The sequence below is a fragment of the Chiloscyllium plagiosum genome, chromosome 22, assembly GCF_004010195.1.
Source record: "Chiloscyllium plagiosum isolate BGI_BamShark_2017 chromosome 22, ASM401019v2, whole genome shotgun sequence".
In the NCBI taxonomy this organism is placed as follows: domain Eukaryota; kingdom Metazoa; phylum Chordata; class Chondrichthyes; order Orectolobiformes; family Hemiscylliidae; genus Chiloscyllium; species Chiloscyllium plagiosum.
Genome location: NC_057731.1, coordinates 49,694,587 through 49,708,857, shown reverse-complemented (window position 1 = coordinate 49,708,857; position 14,271 = coordinate 49,694,587). Strand labels below are relative to the sequence as shown.

Here is a 14,271-nt window from a genome sequence, read left to right as displayed (position 1 = left end):
CAAATTTCACCATCCGCTATGTTGAAATTTGAACCCATATTCCCTGGGGCATTAACCTGGGTCTCTGGATTACTAGTGCAGTGACATGACCACGACACCACCACCGTCCCTGAACGTGGCAGACTCTCAACAGTTTCTGGGTAAAGTCGGGTTGGGGGGGCCCGGTCTATAGTACTCGATAGTCCTGGGAAGGGGCCCTCTCAGCACCAATGGCCACTTGTGCAGCAACAATCCTGACAACACTGCAGTGCCAACCCACATCAATCCTGGATCCACAGGGTCACTGGGCCTGACTTAACTTCCTTTGAGGATGCCCAGCAATCCAGGCACCTATCCTTCGAGCAACTGTTAGCGAACATACAAACAAGGAACAAAAGAAGGCCACTCAGCCCTTTGATCCTTCTCTCCCATTCTATAAGATCATGGATGACCTGGTTTTAACTAGGAGAAAGGGAGGACTGCAGATGCTGGAGATCAAAGCTGAAAAATGTGTTGCTGGAAAAGCGCAGCAGGTCGGAGGGGAAATGAGGAAACTAGAGAAATCTGAGTTCATCCCTTGTGGTTGGAGGGTTCCCAGGCGGAAGATGAAGTGCTCTTCCTCCAGCCGTCATGTTGCTATGGTCTGGCGATGGAGGTGTCCAAGGACCTGCGTGTCCTTGGTGGAGTGGGAGGGGGAGTTGAAGTGTTGAGCCACGGGGTGATTGGGTTGGTTGGTCCGGGTGTCCCAGAGGTGTTCTCTGAAACGTCCGCAAGTAGGCGGCCTGTCTCCCCAATATAGAGGAGGCCACATCGGGTGCAGCGGATGCAGTAAATGATGTGTGTGGAGGTGCAGGTGAATATGGAAGGATCCCTTGGGGCCTTGGAGGGAAGTGAGGGAGGAGGTGTGGGCGCAAGTTTTTTTAGTGGTTTTAACCTCAACTCTCCATTCCTGTATACTCCTGATTGAATCTTTCATCCCCTGAGTAATCATGAATCTACCTACCTCTGCCTCGAAAATATTTAAAGATTCTACATCCACTGCCTTTTGAGGAAGAGAATTCCAAAGACTCAAGTGTCATAATTCCTTCTCCTCACCTGTTTTAAATACAGTCGGTTCTGCTATAGCGCGTGTTTCATCAATGCGAATCGACTTTAATGCGATTGAAGAATTTAGACCGTTATTTGTAGAATGCGTACATTATTTACCTGTACTGCTATATAGCGATTCTGGTCCCATGAGTTTAAATGGTGCGGCTATTGTGTGATTTTCACATAACGCGAGATTGTCCGAGAACAGAACTATTGCGATATATCCAAACTGACTGTAGGTGCCTCCTTATTTTTAAACTGTCTCCCTAGTTCTAGATTCTCCCACAACACGAAACGGCCTACCAACATCCAGCTGGTCAGGTCCTCTCGGGATTTTATATGTTTTAAGCAAGGCTCCTCTGACTCTTCTCAACTCCAGAGGATACAGGCCCAGCCTGTCTAGCCTTTCCTCATATGAAAATCTGCTTATTCCAGGTATTAGTCTAGTAAACCTTACATTAATGCTTCCAATACACTAACATTCTTCTGTAAGTACAGTGACCAGTTCTGTACACAGATCTGGTCCCATCAATGCCCCCCAAAGCATAACATACACCCATAGAGAATAGGAGCAGGAGTAGGCCACTCTGGCCTTTGGGTCTGCTCCACCTTCAATATGATCATGGCTGATCAACCCTGAGCAATTTTGTTTCCCCCCAAGTCAAACAGCACAGAAAAGGCCCTTCAGCACATCGAACCCATACCTACATAACTACCACTAAAGATGCATTAATCCCAATTTCCTGCACATGTACCATATGTTATGATATCTCATCCAAATACTTTTTAAAAGGTTATAAAGTTTCCGGCCTACACTACCTGCCCAAGCAGTGCATTCCAGGTTCCCACCGCTCGCTGAGTGAAAACAGTTTTTCCCAAATCCCCTCTGAATCTCCTACCCCTCACCCTATGCCCTCTCATGATTGACCCCTCAACCAAGGGAGCAGCTGCTCTCTCTTCACCCTGTCCATACCCTTCATCATCTTATACATCTCAATCGTGACCACTTCAGTCAGCTCTGCTCCACAGAAAATAATCTTATAGAGGTTTATAAAATAATGAGCAGCATAGATAAAGTGAATGGCAGGTATCTTTTCCAAAGGGTGGGGGGGGGGGGATTTCAAAATGAGGGGGTATATTTTTAAAGTTAGAGGAGAAAGATTTAAAAAGGACATGAGGGGCAATTTTTTTTAAATACAGAGAATGGTTCATGTGTGGAAAGAACTTCCAGAGGAAGTGGTGGATGTGGGCACAGTTATAACGTTCAGAAGACATTTGGAAGTACACGAATAAGAAAGGTTTGAGGGATATGGGCCAAGCGCAGGCAGGTGGGGCTAGTTTAGTTTGGGATTATGTTTGGCATTGACTGGATGGACCGAAGGGGTCTGTTTCTGTGCCGTATGATTCTAATCCAGGCCAATCCAGTCTTTCTTTACAGCTTAATTTTTCCATCCCAGGCAACATCCTGGTGAACCTCCTCTGTATGTACTCTAGTGCTATCATATCCTTCCTGTAGTTAGGTGACTTGAACTATATACAGTACTCCAGCTGTGGCCTGATCAACGCTTTGTACAACATTATTTCCTTGCTTATATACTCTGTGCCATGACTGATGAAAGCAAGTGTCCCATAAGCCTTCTTAACTATCCTATTCACTATCATGCTTTGCCGACCTCGGGAATCTGTGAATAATTAACCCAAGATCCCTCTGTCCCTTTAAGTTATCCAGTGTCCTGCCATTCATTGAATATTCCCTCACCTTGATTCTTCTTCCAAAGTGTATCACCTTGCACTTATCAGGGTTAAATAAATACCATCTGCCACTGGTCTGCCCATTTGACCAACTCACTTATATCTTCCTGTAACTTACAACCATCTTCTTCGCTGTTAATTACTGTACCAATCTTGATGTCACCTGCAAATTTGCTTAACATTCCCCCCACATTTTAATCTATATCAGCAGTGGTTAGCACTGCTGCCTCACAGCGCCAGAGACCCGGGTTCAACTCCCGCCTCAGGCGACACTCTGTGTGGAGTTTGCACATGCTCCCCGTGGCTGCGTGGGTTTCCTCCGGGTGCTCCGGTTTCCTCCCACAATCCAAAAAAAAATGTGCAGGTTAGGTGAATTGGCCATGCTAAATTGCCTGTAGTGTTAGGTGAAGGGGTAAACGTAGGAGTATGGGTCTGGGTGGTATACGCTTCGGCGGGTCGGTGTGGACTTGTTGGGCCGAAGGGCCTGTTTCCACACTGTAAGTAATCTAATCTAATCTACTAATTTATACAGCTAAGAAACAGTAAGTGTCCCAGCACTGATGTGTGGTGCACCGCTAGAGACCAGCCTCCAATCAATCAAGAACCTTCTGATCCATCTCGCCAAGTTTCCCTGAATTCCATGTCCTTCATCCTTCTCAAATCAGTCCCCCTTGTGGGACCTTGTCAAAAGTTTTTCTAAAGTTCATATAAACTACATTAACCGAACATTCCTCATCCACACACACAATCACATTTTCAAAACATTCTAACAAATTTGCTAGGCATGACCTCCCTCTGACAAAGAGATGTTGACTATCCCTAATTAACCCATGCCTTTCCAAGTGGGTATTAATTCACTCCATCATAATTTTCTCCAATATAGTTTCCCCATCACTTAAGTGAGAATCACCCGTCTGTAATTTCCTGGTTCATCTCTACCATCCTTCTTAAAAACCATTAGCTGTCCTCCAATCCTCTGGTAGTTCCCCCATGGCCAGAGAGGAATAAAAAATTTGTCTCAGGATGGGGCTTTGTCCAGTTTTAAGCCTGACAGAGCCTCCAATACCTCCCCATTTCCTATGTACAAGCTTCTCTCAGTTCCTTTCTCTGAATTCCATACCTACATTCTCCTTTTCCAGAGTGAAAACCGAAGGAAAGTATTCACTCAAAACCCTTCCAATATCCTGCTGCTCCACACACAAGTTGTCCTCTTGGTCCCAAACTCCTTCCCTGCTTAACCTCTTTCCTTTAATTTGTGTGTAAAATATCTTCGGATTCTCCCTAATTCTATTCATAAGTCCTTTCTCATGCCCCCTTTTTGCTCTTCTAATTGCTTTCTTAATTTCCTTCCTGCACTTCCTATATTCCTCTCAGGCTGCAGCTGAATTGTTCCCTTTGGACTTGCTAAAAGCCCTATTCTTTTTCCTCATCCACTCCTGAATTGTTCTAGACATCTAGGGTTCTCTGAACTTATTGCTCCTGCATTTCCCTCTAAAGGTTATGTGTTGGACCCGTACTCTCTCTTTTGAATGCTTCCCATCACTCCGGTGTGGACTTACCCACAAGGAGCTGTTCCCATCCACTGTTCCTGCAAGGAGCTGTTCCCATCCAATGTTCCCACCTACTGCGGCCAAATCCTGCTTTATTTTAATAAAATCTGTCCTCCCCAATCCATAGCTATCTTTTACAGGCCATCTTTTTTCCTTGTCCAGACTCCCCTACTCTCAGATTCAATTCCCCTCACACTAAATCATTACATTCTACTAGCTTTCCTGATTACTTGTTGTACCTGCAAATTAACATCCGGTGGTTAGTAATGACATAAATAAGGCACAGATCTTTAATGAATAGACAGCACCTGTGGGGAGGTGAGAAATGTGTTCCTGGTCACCTCCTGCATTTCTGCAGTCTTCACTAAACTCAGCTCTGCTGATGTCATAGAGTCATAGAGAGGTACAGCATAGAAACAGACCCTTCGATCCAACCCGTCCATGCCGACCAGATATCCCAACCTAATCTAGTCCCACCTGCCAGCACCCGGCCCATATCCCTCCAAACCCTTCCTATTCATGTACCCATCCAAATGCCTCTTAAATGTTGTAATTGTACCAGCCTCCACCACTTCCTCTGGCAGCTCATTCCATACACGTACCACCCTCTGCGTGAAAAAGTTGCCCCTTAGGTCTCTTTTATATCTTTCCCCTCTCACCTTAAACCTATGCCCTCTAGTTCTGCACTTCCCGACCCCAGGGAAAAGACTTTGCCTATTTACCCTATCCATGCCCCTCATACCCTGGCAACATCCTTGTAAATCTTTTCTGAACCCTTTCAAGAATTGCACGCAATATTCCAACAGTGGCCTAACCAATGTCCTGCACGGCCGCAACATGTGCTCCCAATTCCTGTACTCAATACTCTGACCAATAAAAGAAAGCATACCAAGCGCCTTCTTCACTATCCTATCTACCTGCGAGTCCACTTTCAAGGAGTTATGAACCTTCACTCCAAGGTCTCTTAGTTCAGCAACACTCCCTAGGGCCTTACCAAGGAATGTTTTTTCTCTTAAACATGCTACAGTTACCGCCTGTACAGAGATTACAACTAACTTATTTATCATCAATTAATGTAACATTCAAATATTTCTCACCATCTAATTTCTCCCCCATCTCATTGATATTGACACCTCTTCATGGTCTGTTGGTCCCTACCTAATTCTGGTTGCTTCTCTGATGACTCAAGCCAGTGGGAATTTGAGAGTGACAGTCAAGCTGGGGATTGATCTCACTGAATCACTTAAACATATACTCAGTTAATCAACACAAAGCAGCCCATTTGATTGGCACCCTTAAACCTTTACTCCCTCCATCACCACCACATGGTGGAAGGAGTGTGTACCCTCTACAAGATGCACTGAAGCAATTCAGCAAGGCTCTGTCAATAGCATCTTCCAAAGCCATGACCTCTACCATCGAGAAAGGCAAGGGCAGCAGATATAAGGGAACACCACCCCCTGCAAGGTCCCCTCCAAATCACTCACCATCCTGACTTTGATATTTTCGTGTTGCTGGGTCAAAATCCAGGAACACCGCCACCACCCCTCCCCCCCCTCAACAATGGTAGGGAGTCTAACCCAGACCCCAAGGACCACAGTATTTCAATGCTGCAACTTGTCACCACCTTCTCCAGTGAATGGGCAACAAATGCTGGCCCATCCCATGAATACTTGAGCTGAGATTGTTGATGGAAAACAGAAACACAACTTTGAGAGCAATGAGACCAATAGCTCACTATGTCAGTTTCCACAAGAGTAGTTTGACAATGTTTCTATCCATCTCTTGGGCCATTTTTCTGCAACCCAACCCCAGTGTGGTTAGCTCCATTCAAGATGCCCAACTATGAAATGATATCTAAAAGCAAAAGGCAAGACTTCAAAAGAATCTCAGCACTGGAATTCCACCCCTCATACTTCCCAAAGCCTCCAGTATCCGCCACCTCCCTCTCGAATAGTTCCTTCAAACATTCCTCTCTGATCGAGCTTTAGTAATCCATTTAAAGGTCTCCTTGTGTGACTTTGTTTTTTTTAAAAACTTGATTATCATTTTGCAAAACGCCTTGGGCTGCTTTGCTACAGTCATTGCATTATATAAACGCCAGCTGCTCGAAGTCAAGAACAAAGTGTAAATCTACCCTCAGCCTATATAAAAACCGGAAGAAGTGTGGACGCTGTAAATCAAAAACAGAAATTGCTGGAAAAATTCAGCAGGTCTGTCAGCATCTAGGGAGAGAAATCAGAGTTAACTTTTCAGGTCAAAGAAGGGTCCTGTGAAAGGGTCACTCGACCTGAAACGTTAACTCTGACTTCTCTCCACAAATGCTGCCAGACCTGCTGAACGTTTCCAGCAATTTATATTTTTGTTTACACATTCAACTTACCGGCTTCCGAAAGGTAGTCGCTGAAGTCGTCCTTATCTTCATCATCATCTTCCTCCTCATCGTCTTCATTCTCGCTGTCATCCTGCTCACTGTCCGAGCCGTTCTCTGGCTCTAACCTCTCTTCACTTGCGTGCAATCCCAGGCCTTCAGCGCTGAAGAGGGAGTAGTTGTGCTCCTGGCTCTTCAGTTCAATTCCAGCTTCAGGGCTTTGTCCCCCACTTGCCTGCCGGGCAGACCAGCTGGGGAATGCAGTTGGGTGGGTACAGACAAGACCATCCCCCTTATTGAAGTCAGGTTTCTCTGTACCCATGTCCCCCAATTCTGTGGTCGCTAATCGTCTTTGATGCTTCCAAGAATTTGATCCTATTTTGTTATGAATTGCTCCTTCCTCTGGGTTTGATGCAGAGTCAACAGATGCTGTGGAGTTGCTGGTTTGGTCACTGAGGTCATTGCTTCCGGAGTTCAATGGTATTTCAGGATTTTTGATACAGGACTTGCTGCTTCTCAAATGGCTCTGCTGGTCTTCCCTTTTCTGAAGAAAAGCAGTGGTTTCTGCCTGGAAGTCAGGATCTATTAAAGGATCCATGCAGTTGCCTTTTTTAGGGTTTCCTGCAGTTCTGCAAACACTGTCAGGTTTACCAGAGAATGGGGAAGCCTCCTTCACAGGTCGAAGAAGACACCAAGCGTCAGCAACAAGCTGCGAGTCATCAGCATTCAGCTCAGCTAACGTTGGTGTTCGCGAAATCTCGGCTTCGTTTTGATAAGGACTTGTGTGCTCGTCCAAACCCAACAGGTCCAACTCCTTGTCATTCCAAAGATCCACTTTGGTGTACTTGGTAAAGTCTTCTAAAGCTGATATATCCCATCGCTCACATCTGTCACTGTCAGATGGTTCATCATCCACCAGGTCACTCAACAGCTCTATATTCTCTTTCACAGGACTCCTGTACAAATTCAGACTTAGCAGATCATTTCTGGAGCTATTTGTATAAGCCAGTTGACGTTCCTAGGATTGAAAAAAGTACAATTAATATCTTGAGTATGTTTTATTCCCCCCTCAATCCCTGCCACCAACTCCGGACATCCTGAGCTGACAATGATACCACCTGGCAGAGGTAAGCCATCCCTACGACTGGGCAAGGGAGAAAGGCCATCCTTGCCCAAGTCCAGTGAGATAGTTAGGAGTACTTTGTAAAGTGTGAATTTACCTACTCAACTGGTTTTGAGCTGTGGCCTGAAGTTACTCCAGTGGGAGACTGGGGGAAAGTAAGCTCCATGTACAAGGCACCTGTTAGGAGTGTGATGGAATACTCCCTGCTTGACTGGATGGGTGCAGCTCCAACAACACTCAAGAAGCTTGACACCATCCAGGACAAATCAGCCCGCCTGATTGGCACCACATCCATAAGCATCCATTCCCTCCACCACTGACATTCAGTAGCACCAGTGTGTACTATCAACAAGATGCACTGCAGAAATTCACCAAAGATTCTTAGACAACTCCGTCCAGCACTACTACTTAAAAGGGCAAGGGCAGCTGTTACATGGGACCACCACCCCCTTCAAGTTCCCCTCTAGCCACTCACCATTCTGACTTGGGCATATATTGCCACTCCTTATTGTCGCTGGGTCAAAGTCCTGGAATCCCTCCCTAACAGCAGTGGGATCTACTACAGAACATGGACTGTGGCAGTTCAATAAGGCAGCTCACCATCATCTCAAGAGCAACTAGAGACAGGCAATAAATACTGGGCCAGTGGACAACCATGACCCACAAGTGAAAGGTGTTTAGAGGCAGAAAGCATGGCTTGCCTTTAAAGGGGATAATCCAGTTTGTGCAGACACAGACATTAACCCCTATCCTATCACGGTAACACATGGAATACTGCTGAATGTGAAATAGGTCTTAGATTTTCAGCTCCATGATTTCTAAGCAAATGTTAAATAACTTCCTTTTGACATTCTTGTGAACAATCACAAGGAATGGGCCAAGATGATTTTAATGAATACAGGGATTTATCTAATTGGTGCACAAGTTCAGATGGGAATTTTCAAACACAACAAGTCAGTATAAAAGCGAGACACCTACCAACACAGAACGTGGCCATCAGGCCCTATTCAATTAGTCCCTTGCTCTCTCCCTGTAAATGACTTGTAAATCTTTCCTATTTACCAGATTTCATTCTGAAGGTTTCTATTAAATCTACTTCCACTACTCATTCAGGCAGCTCTCTCCAGATCCCAACAGGTGTCTTTGTACATATCTGTTTTCCTCATGTTGACTCTGGCTCTTTTGTAAATTCTAAGCAAATGTCTAAGAAACTTGAAACATTTTTCAGAAAAAGGTCTTCTGCACAAAAGTGTAAAGCGAGATAGTATCAAGCCGTGCAGGCCTTTATTTCATCGGTGTGGTAATGGTGGTAAACATTAACACCAAAGATTGGAAAAAAACGCAAAAAAAACCAAGTAGTAACCCATTCTGCTCAATGAGCCTGCGCCACCACTCAGTGTGATAGAGACATACAGCACGGAGACAGACCCTTCAGCAGGATAGAGTCATACAGCACGGATGCAGACTCCTCAGCAGGATAGAGACATACAGCACGGAGACAGACCCTTCAGTGTGATAGAGACATACAGCACGGAGACAGACCCTTCAGTGTGATAGAGTCATACAGCACGGAGACAGACCATTCTGCCCAACCAGCCCATGCCAACCACAATCCCAAACTAAACTAGCCCTCTAAACTTTTCCTATTCATGAACCTATCTAAACATCCTGTGGACTTTTTATCTGTACCTGCATCCACCACTTCCTTTGGCAGTTCATGGCTGATCATCAAAGTTAGTACCCTGTTCTCACTTTCCCTCCATACTCGGCGATTCCTTTAGCCCCAAGAACTACATACAACTCTTTCTTGAAAAACGTACAATGTTTTGGCCTCAACCGTTTTCTGTAACAGAGAGTTCCTCAGGCTCATCACTCTCTGGGTGAAAACATTTCTCCTCACCTCTGTCCTGAAATGTGGATTAGTGGTGCTGGAAGAGCACAGCAGTTCAGGCAGCATCAGAGGAGCAGTAAAATCGACATTTCAGGCAAAAGCCTTTCATCAGGAATACAGGCAGAGTGCCTGAAGGGTGGAGAGATTGTATTCCTGATGAAGGGCTTTTGCCCGAAACGTCAATTTTACTGCTCCTCGGATGCTGCCTGACCTGCTGTGCTCTTCCAGCACCACTAATCCAGAATCTGGCTTCCGGCATCTGCAGTCATTGCTTTTACCTCAGTCCTGAATGGCCTACCCTGTATCCTCAGACTGTCAGCCCTGATTCTAGACTCTCCAGTCACTGGGAACATCCTTCCATGGTTTAGCCTGTCTAGTCCAGCTTGTTTGTTTGTTTAAAATAAAATTTAAAAGAAAATAATAAAAAAGCCTGGGAACCAAGGAAAAACAAATAAATAAGAAACAGGTCAAAGATCTCTTTGCACTTCTGAACATTAAGTTTTGTTTTGCTGTACAGTACTCACCAGTTGTATGTAATGGCTATTTATGACCCTAAAATAGCAACTGCAGCAAGTTATGGCAATAGTTTTCTCTATTGGTAAGAAAGGTGTACTGCAATATTTAACACGTACTCCACAGGTCCGTAAGAATATGTCATGTTATTTTCCTGTAGAAATGCAATACAGGTGGCGAGAAAGACAGTTTGGGGTGGGATAGGAATGGAGGTCACTGCAAAGGAAGCTGTTATGTTCCCCACCCATAACTCGGTTCCACTAACCAACATTCGGATTGAACATTGAACTGGGCATGACCTCGATCCAGAGGCTGAAAATCGGCAAAAATACAGTTGCTGTAAAAGTTTCCATTACTTTGCTAGATCGTGACCATTCATCCAGATTGTCACTGGGATTTTGCAAACATCTGCGAACAGTGCTGCTGTCAGCTGGGGATAAGATTAAATCCCCCCCCCAAAAAAATCTGAACTTCTTACAGACATAGAGACGGACTGCACAGAAACAGACACTTCAGTCCAACTCATCCCTGCCAACCAGATATCCTAAATTAATCTAGTCCCATTTGCCAGCAATTGGCCGATATCCCTCTAAGGCAAAAGTGAGGACTGCAGATGCTGGAAAATCAGAGTTTAGGTTAGAGTGGTACTGGAAAAGCCCAGCAGATCAGGCAGCATCCAAGGAGCAGGAAAATCGACGTTTTGGGCAAAAGCCCTCCAGAATGTTCTATTGCCGTCAGAATGTTTACCGATATCTCTTTAAACCCTTCCTATTCACATACCCATCCCTGATGCCTTTTAAATGTTGTAATTGTAGGGGCCTCCACCACAATTTCTGGCAGCTTGTTCCAGACACACACCACCCTCTTGTGTGAAATATTTGCCCCTTAGGTCGCTTTCATATCTTTCCCCTCTCACCTTAAACATATGCTCTCTAGTTTTGGACTCCCCTACCCTGGGGAAAAGACCTTGACTATTCAACTTATCCGTGCCCCTCATGATTTTATCAACTTCTTCATGAGGAAGACAGAGTTCTAAAGGACTGCGTGACTGAGATTGGCAACACATTTGCTACATATGTCATGGTTTTATGTGTTGAATGTGCCATTTAAAGCTTGAGGAACTAAAAAACTTGCAATGATTCTAGGTTTCAGCACATAAGGGCTTAGCTAAAGGTAGTGATTGGAACCAGGTGGATCTCATGGAGTACGAGATCCTGATTGGGTTTAACCTGGGCCAATCGGGAAGCCCTGGCTGATCAATATAAACAGGGCCTTGCTGTGCCCATTTGCCACCAGGCAATGGGGATCCCCAGTTGAGGGCACTCTACGCGGGAGTCCTTCCCCTTTCTCTCAAGGATCTGGGGTGGAGAGTGTTGCACGCAGCAGTCCCCTGAAACTGCAGATTGCGGTGGTTCACGGACTCCCAGCCCAACTGCTTGTTATGTGGACCACTTATATATTGGGTGTGCCCCCCCACCCCACTCTCTTTTTAGTTACCTGGAAATCCTTCTCCTTTATTTTTGGTTGCACTTCAGCCCCAAGCTCCCGATCTTTGGGCACCTGGTGCGGAGGGGGTGGGCAGGCCATACGATCTCCTCGTGGGTCTGCTCCTGGGCCTGGCCAAACTGGCTATAAACAGGTCCAGGCAGCAGGCCATGGAGGGGGTCGTTAGGGCCGATTGCCTGCCCCTCTTCCGCGGTTACATTAGAGCCCGGGTTCTCTGGAGAAGGAGCACATGGTGTCCACCAACACCCTTGAGCTGTTCAGAGACAGTGGGCACCACAGGGATTGGAGTATTTTATTTCCCCCTCCAACTCTACTTTGATTTAATCCCCGCCATCCCCTTCACATTTTTGATCACGCAGCATTGCCCTTTGATGAGGATGGCACCACTTGCCACTGGCCATTCAGGTGTTTCCTTTCTTCCTAATGGTGGAAAATGAAGAAAGATTTATACACCTGATGTCTTTCACTGTGTCTCATAGCTGCACACACATGATAAGGGTGTTGGGGTAAGAAATAAGTATTACCGCTGTTAGGCAGTAGTGTGGGGTGAAAGAAAAACAAAAAAAAAAGAAAAAAAAATAACCAGGAGATTAGATCTCCTCAGTTTAGGAGACTGACTGTGCTGGCTGGGCCACAGTCAGTGTAAAAAAAACAGAAAAAAATGTATAAACAGGGGATTTAGAATTTTCTCAGTTCGGGATTCTGACTCTGAGCTGGCTGGCCAAAAGAACTGCAGATGCTAGAAATCAGAAACAAATCTCTGAAGAAGGGTCACTGGCCTCGAAACACTAACTCTGCCTTCTCTTCACAGATGCTGCCAGCCCTACTGAGTTTCTCCTGCAAATTCCGATTTTTGTTTGGGGCTTAGTTAAAATTGTAGTTAGAGTATGCATTGATTGATCTTGGAAAATAAAAATTCAATCCTTCAATAAATAAAAAAAAGGAAAATATTCTAGTTAAAAAAAAACACAAGTTATGGCCTCATTCAAGATCATGGCAACTGGCATTCGACAAGGTTCCCCATGGGAGACTGGTGAGCCAGGTTAGATCTCGTGGAATACAGGGAGAACTAGCCATTTGGATACAGAACTTGCTCTAAGGTAGAAGACAGAGGGTGGTGATGGGGGGTTGTTTTTCAGACTGGAGGCCTGTGACCAGTGGAGTGCCACAAGGATTGGTGCTGGGTCCACTACTTTTCGTCATTTACATAAATGATTTGGATATGAACAGAGGAGGTATAGTTCGTAAGTTTGCAGATGACACCAAAATTGGAGGTGTAGTGGACAGTGAAGAAGGTTACCTCAGATTACAATGGGATCTTGAATGGATGGGCCAATGGGCTGAGGAGTGGCAGATGGAATTTAATTTAGATAAATGTGAGGTGTTGAATCTTGGGAAATCAAATCATTTAATGGTAAGTGTCCTGGGAGTGTTGCTGAACAAAAAGACCTTGGAGTGCAGGTTCATAGCTCCTTGAAAGTGGAGTCACAGGCAGATAGGATAGTGAAGGCGGCATTTGGTATGCTTTCCTTTATTGGTCAGAGCATTGAGGATAGGAGTTGGGAGGTCATGTTGAGAATATACAACACATTATACAACAAATGTGGTTAGACCACGTTTAGAATATTGCGCACCATTCTGGTCTCCTTCCTATTGGAAGGATGGTGTGAAACTTGAAAGGGTGCAGAAAAGATTTATAATGAAGTTACTAGGGTTTGAGCTATAGGGAGAAGTTGAATAGGCTGGGTCTTTCTTCCCTGGAGCTGAGGGGTGACCTTATAGAGCTGAAAATGTGTTGCTGGAAAAGCGCAGCAGGTCAGGCACCATCCAAGGAACAGGAGAATCGACGTTTTGGGCATAAGCCCTTCTTCAGGACCTTCGGGTGACCTTATAGAGGTTTATAAAATCATAAGGGGCATAGAGAGGATAAAGAGACAAAGTCTTTTCCCTGGGGTGGGGTGGGGGGAGTCCAGAACTAGAGGGCAGAGGTTTAGGGTGAGAGGGGCAAGATATAAAAGAGACCTAAGAGGCAACTTTTTCACACAGAGGGTGGTACGTGTATGGGATGAGCTGCCAGAGGAAGTGGTGGAGGCTGGTATAATTGCAGCATTTAAAAGGCATTTGGATGGGTATATGATTAGGAAGGGTTAGGATGGATATGGGCCGGGTGCTGGCAGGTGGGACTAGATTAAGTTGGGATATCTGGTCGGCATGGAACAGGTTGGACCAAAGAGTCTGTTTCTGTGCTGCAGATCTCTATGACTCTACGACTGAAAGGGTGGAGGAAGTAGATAACTTGCAAAAATGAATTGTGTGTACATGTGAAAAAGAAGAAATCTGCATGTCTATCGGAAGTTATGAGAACAGGCTGGATAGGCTGGGACTTTTCCCAACGGAACGTGGGTGATTAGGGGTGATCTAGTAGACTTTATGAAGTCATGAGGGGTATAGATAGGGTGAATAGGTAAGGTCTTTGTCCTCAGGGTGGGGGGGGGGG

General features: G+C 45.3%; 1 protein-coding gene across 3 annotated transcripts in view; it reads right to left on the bottom strand.

The window, feature by feature from the left end:
- The window catches only part of LOC122561323 (CREB3 regulatory factor-like), a 94,663-nt gene that overhangs the window by 39,225 nt on the left and 41,167 nt on the right, over nt 1-14,271 (bottom strand). For all 3 annotated transcript variants that reach the window (XM_043713017.1, XM_043713018.1, XM_043713016.1), the window contains one exon: nt 6,754-7,759. In XM_043713017.1, coding sequence (XP_043568952.1) covers nt 6,754-7,759 — 1,006 coding nt within the window. The remainder of the gene's footprint in view (nt 1-6,753; nt 7,760-14,271) is intronic.